This window comes from Populus euphratica, unplaced genomic scaffold, assembly GCF_000495115.2.
Source record: "Populus euphratica unplaced genomic scaffold, PopEup_1.0 scaffold31.1, whole genome shotgun sequence".
NCBI lineage: Eukaryota > Viridiplantae > Streptophyta > Magnoliopsida > Malpighiales > Salicaceae > Populus > Populus euphratica.
In genome coordinates this window covers 1,490,216-1,496,512 of record NW_011499850.1, presented here as the reverse complement: position 1 = coordinate 1,496,512, position 6,297 = coordinate 1,490,216, and the positions used below count along the sequence as shown (strand labels likewise).

General features: G+C 38.2%; 1 protein-coding gene across 1 annotated transcript; it reads right to left on the bottom strand.

The window, feature by feature from the left end:
- Positions 1–633: 633 nt before the first annotated feature.
- On the bottom strand, positions 634–4,335 carry LOC105121003 (EIN3-binding F-box protein 1-like). The gene is made up of 2 exons (XM_011019467.1): positions 3,987–4,335; positions 634–3,439 (listed from the first exon to the last, which is right to left on the bottom strand). The coding sequence occupies exons 1-2, from the start codon at positions 4,009–4,011 to the stop codon at positions 1,497–1,499; spliced, it is 1,968 nt and encodes a 655-aa protein (XP_011017769.1). The 5' UTR covers positions 4,012–4,335; the 3' UTR covers positions 634–1,496.
- Positions 4,336–6,297: the final 1,962 nt, after the last annotated feature.

The window sequence follows — 6,297 nt, the reverse complement described above, 5'->3', positions numbered from 1 at the left end:
CTCGGAAGTTAATCCTTGATGCCTGGTACATGCAAGCAACCTAAATGGTGACCAGACACTAGCATGAGATGGCACTAGTGAGGATAGCTCTTGGAGCTAGGAGTGGTAGTAGTCCTGGTACAAATTGCTCTCGGTACTCCTAGCATGCATTATTTAGGCCCATTCTACAAGCTAGGCAAGTATCCATCCATGGAGACAAAAAAACAAACAGTAGCCATTTTAAAGGTTTAATTTTTCCAGCTGTGCCTCTACAATGTAGAGTCGCTGTATGTGGTGTACTAACTCAGGTCCTCACTTCCAAATCTTGTTTGGGTATGAAACTATCAAGTAAATGTGATTGCAAGTATTACTCATAGTAGAAATACTCTTTTAACCATGAAACTTTAATGGAACTTTTGTTGATGGCATGAACAGTGTTCTCTCTTGTGACTGCCACCACCATGACTGCCTTCCTCTGATACCACAGTATCAGGTTTCTGCTTATCTAAGCATTGCCACCACTGCTTCTAACATATTTTTGGTAATCTATAATCAGTACTGCAACCATTTTCCGGAGATCATGGCCATCTTAGATCGGATTTATAGAATTAGTGGTAGAGATTTCTGCTTTGATAGTCTTTCAACAGAAATGAATTACACAACGAAAAGAAACTATTACATTTTATTGAAGTAGTTGCAGAGTACAATTCATATACAAAGAGAAGCCACAGAAACCAGGACTTTGGTGGGTAAAAAAAAAAAACACCCGAAAACAAGTTGTCATTGGCAAGGGATGAACCAGCTGCCACCGCCAAAGCCTGCAAATCTGAGGCACCCCAGCATAGAACTGCCCAAAACAAACCACTCTTATGAGAGCGCAAATGAAAGAGAACACACTATGATCACAGAGGAGCACACGATAACCACAAAACCAACACCGAAGGAGAGATTCGAGCACTGAAAGACTCTTGGAGAAAACACTTGAAACAATAAAGTTTTTCAGCAGACTTCGTAAGATCGGAACAAAGAAAGCTTAGTCAAGACACAAACCATCAAAGGAATGCAAGGCATAAGCTAAAACACCGGGTATGTTACATCCAGCAAAGCACAAGGACCTGGGATGATGTGGGAAATGGAGTGGCCACTAGTGGGAATCCGGACTAGAGCTTGGTAACTGTATTCTCAAGAAACCACGGCCATGAAAGGGGAGGCCTCCCATCAATGGGGGAAAAACATTTACCACAAGCTTTCTGTCTGAAGGAAGCCTGCGAAAAAAAAAGAAAAAAAAAAGAATGGAGAAGTGATCTGCCAAAGTTCCATGGAAGAAAACCAAGCAGCACCCACTGATGATGGGCCAAAAACTTTGCTGAACGCTGCTCTACCCGTATCAACTAACTACATGAAATTTTATCCTTCTATGTATAGACAAACGGGAGTTCATCAACCTCGTGATCCAGTTCAATGCCTTTGATTACACTGATTTGATTCAGTCAATGAGCATCTGTTTTTCTCCCTGATTATGATAAGATATCACATCTCCACAAGCTCTCTACAAGCAGCTCAACTGTGCTGCTGCTAATTGAACAGCAGTTTTGGAGGTTCAATCCCACCAGGGTCCTGCCCATTTTCTTTAGGCAAGGCAAGATCTTGTTTGATACTTCAGAACATCCTGACAAGGATAGGACTTGAAGATTGAGCTGCTCTGCGCTTGACAGCATAGTAATGCCAGAATCTGTGACTGCACACTTTGACACATCTAGATCACTGAGAAACAGACAATTTTCAGCAATTGCTAGCAAGCTAGCATCAGTTATCTTTCTGCAACCATCCAGATTCAGCAATTCAAGGGTTCCACCATGTAGCCTAGCCAAGGCTGAAACTACTTCATCGGTCAAACTCAAGCAGCCACTGAGATTCACCTTAACAAGACCTGCCTCGCAACTCTCCAACAGTGGCAGAAGCCCAGCATCTGTAATTCCACAAAGCCCACTTAGGTCAACATGCTGAAGCTGAGGGCACAGCTTCCCTATCATAGCCATGCTGGCACTGCCAAATCCTGGGCAATTTCTAATGGACAAATATCGAAGAGAACTGCAAGGAGAGGACGCTGACATTCCGAAAGCCATATCCTTGATTCCCATGCACTTCACAAGACTAAGAGCTTTCAACTTTGCTCCACAGTTCGAAAATGCACCAACGATCCCCGACTGGCTAATCCTGTTACATTCCTCCAATTGCAGGCTCTCAAGAGATCCTGCAGCTTTGGCAAAAGCAACTAACCCGTTATCAGACACAAAGCAACATTTACGGAGGCACATCTGCTTCAGATTCACGGATCCCTTGGCAATAGCTTCAAGACTCACATCTGTTATTCCCCGGCATGAAGTAATTGTCAAAGACATTAATTTCTGCAAACCCTTAGCATTACCCATGACCCAAAAGCCCTTCTCACTAACATGCTGGAGACCACTGAGGGCAAGATTTGTAACAGCCTTCCCATAGTGCCCAATTACGGCAAGAGAGAAGTCCGTGATGTTCAAGGCCTGAAGCTTCACCCTTGTCAATACAGAAGAAGCAGAAGATAATAGACTTGATACTCCATGATCCCCAACAAGGGGGCAGTCTTTAATAGAGATCGACTGCAACCTGGGGCAAAGCTTTCCGATAGTTTGCAATCCCTCGTTACCAATCTTAGAACAAGATTCAATATTTAAAGAACTCAAATTCGGGCAGTTCTCGGCCACTGCAACCAAACCTTTGTTGGAAATTGAAGGACAGTTGGTAAGGTCAAGCTTCTCAAGCGAATGGCATTCTTTGGCGATCTCAAATAGACCCTCATCACCAACAAAAGGGACGTTCCACAAGGAAAGAGCCCTCAGAGAAGGGCAGCCACGGGCAATTGTTGATAGACCAAGGTTAGTAACCCCACGAGCAGAATTACTTCCCCGGATCAAAAGCTTGCCTAGCCCCCCTCGACTGCTTGTCCCAACAGCAATAGCAGCAAGTCTCACATCTGTTGCTTTCTTTCCTTCCAAGGACCTGGTAAGGTACCCATCACTCTCAACTTCCCTGTTTTCTTCGCAAGACACCATCTCAACATCATTACGAACAGGAGCTCCTGTTCCCTTTTCTTCGGCTGCAGCACTGCTATTGCAAAATTCATTCCTCCGGATACTGCTCAAAAGCATAAGCCATTTCTTGGAGACACATGCACATGAACTCCTCTCTTTGCCTTCAGGAACGCGTCTGAAGATCTCAAAAAGGCATTCATCTGGAAGAACTTCAATTGATGGTCGCGTATTCTGTTCAAACCCAGATGATCCAAATAGAAATGGGGCACTAATGCGAGCCCGCTTGCAAGCAGGGCTATATACATCCACACGGGGTCCAATTGAATATAATCGACCAAGGTCTGAGGAATTTGCATAGAAAGAGCCCCCAGAATAGATTTCATCATCTCCTGAAAGATCCATCAACAGATCCAATAAGCTAAAGCTATCTAAAAGATTCTATTTAGTTCGCAAAAGATTCAAGATGACAATACTGGAAGCAAGCAGACACAACAAAATTCAAGCTTCGATTTTTATTTCAAATAAATTGAAGCCTCTTACTAGATTTTCCAACAGAAAGAAAAATTCTTCAAGGATCTAATCCTCTCATTCAAGAATTCACTAGCAAACCACCAGCAATCCAACATATCTCCTAAAGTTTCCTCTTTTCCAAAATTTCCATCTAAAAACCTCAAATTACTTGTCCAAAGTCAAACGAAGCTAAGTAGTTTGCAGACAGATCATGTTTTATCCATTACAGAACAACCAATCAAGAAAGTATTCCAACTTGGTTTCCTTACATACTATTTTCATACCAAGAATCCAATCCTAACAGAAAAGATTATAACATGCCTCAAATCAAACACCACCAACCCAACAAACATAATCCAGTTCTAAACCTTAAAAAACACAAGCAAAAGCCAAAAACACCAAAGAATGGGAAAAAAGAGAACTTACCACTGTAGTTAACAAGAGCAGGCATGACTGAAACAACTGAAAGAAGAAGAAGAAGCCTTGTTGATAAACAGCACAAAAACCACAAAAACTGAGAACAAGTAACAAGAAACTAATCAGACTTGAAGCAAGTAAGCTTGAATGCATCACCAAGAGTGGGAAAAAGTAGACAACTTGAAACCCCAACAAAGTAGGGCAAAAAAAGAAAACAATGGAGAGAAAGAAAGAAGAGAAGGGCTTGGTTTTCTTGGCTAGATGTTTGAAAGAAAGGCAGTGCTGTGTCAATAATATATAGTATGAAAGAAGCGAAGAAATGTTAGCAGAAAGAGAGGTTCATTGGCTTTTGCCAACATGCAATGTATCCTTCCTCTTTACTGTTTTATTATTATTCTTTTCTTTCTTTTTGGTCCAATGGTCCACCTCTGCCATTCTTGTATTATTTTATTCTTTCATGATCGTTGTTTTGGGATATTATGACATGGGTTCATGGTTTTTGAAGCAATTCCTCATGAATTCTTCATTGCATGGATATAAAAATGAAGTCACTAAACAAAATTATCTTACAATATTTTTATAGAGCTCGACATGTCAACTGATAAGTGATAAATGTATCCTTCATAAATAATAAATGGTTAATTTTTAAGCTAGATGAAGGAACACGAAAATAGAACATAAAAACATATAATATGGAAGAGAATAACGTGAGTGACTCTTCGTAAAAAAGATGCAAATATCACGTTTTTATACATAAAAAAATTTATTTTTATAGTATTATGAGAAAATGATGTAATATTTTAATTAATGTAATTTAATTTATTATAGGATGAGTTTTTCAAGTAAAATCAAGTATTTAATTAATAACATAGACAATTAAGTCTAATTCCTTGTAAATTTGTTGCTTGGAGACCATCAAGGTATACAATAAGCAAATAAAAATAGAGTTTTTTTTTTCCTTTTAGGTTACAATGAAAATGGTATATTTAAATCCATTTCTATTTTGCGCTAAAACTAAGAATATGTTAGCCAGACAGAGAAATAATAATGTCGGCATATATATTTCTTGCCATCTTGTTTTCTTAACATAGAAAACGAAATATTGTTGGATTAAAATTCCAAGTTAAAGTCACCATAGTTGTAAAACCTGAGTAAAATCTATAATTCAGATTATAAATTAGGTAAATTAATTTAATTTGACATGATTAATTTAAAATTCGTTGTTATAAAAAGTTTTTATAAAAAAAATAAAATTATGTTTTTTTTTAAATAAAACAAATCAAGTTTTATTTATATTTTGATTAGAATATTTTCAGGTCATGAGTTAATATATAAAAAGTTGATCAAATTTATGTAGATCGATTTTCAAAAATAAAAATTAGCCTAGACGGATTACCACATTAAACCGCAGAATTAGGTGAGATTTAAATACAATCCAAGTGACAGGTAAGGTAGACGGGTTTACAGGACCAAGTTGTGCAAGAGTACCCATTTTGCAGCTAGCAAAATGTGGATTAATTGTATATGGCCATGGCCAGCATCTAGTGACAGTCATGTCACGTTTCTTCCAGCTTCTCATATTGGACAGCAATGGGACTTGGGATTTGAGAAAATACGACTGGATTTGTCTAACTTTTCACTAATCTTCTCCCTAATCAACCTTGCTTTACAGATTAATACAACAACTTTAGTAGAGGATATGGACATCATGGGGGATAATTAAAGGGTTGAATACGTGTGCTTTACTTTTTTTCTGAGTTGACAACTAGGCCGAGCATGAAGAAATATTGTCCACTGATTGGGATAAGATTAGCACTTGGTTCAAAATAAATGGAAACTTAATTAGAGGAGTATGATTGGCTATAGGTTAAACTCTTATATTTTATGTGCTTCTTTCCTATAAAGTAAAAAGAAAAAAATTCATTTTATGCAATGGTGTTTTCATCATAGCATTAGTTTTTGCAGTGAATTTGATGTTTGCCTTCATCATCATGAAGTTACAGTACGAGTAGAGCCATGGGGTAATAAATTGTTGAGTGCGCGCGCCTTAGAGGAGTATGATTAGCTAGGTTAAACTCTTATATTTTATGTGCTTCTTTCCTAGAAAGTAAAAAAATAAATAAAAAAATATCATTTTAAGCAATGGTATTTTCATAGCATTAATTTTTGCAGTGAATTTAATGTTTGCCTTCATGGAGTTACAGTATGAGTAACGCTGAGGGGTATGAAATTGGCGTGTGTGTTATCGGAATTTTTTATAGGAGAAAGTCTTTCAAATCATGAAATGGTATAATTTATTATATTGATGGTGCAGTTATAG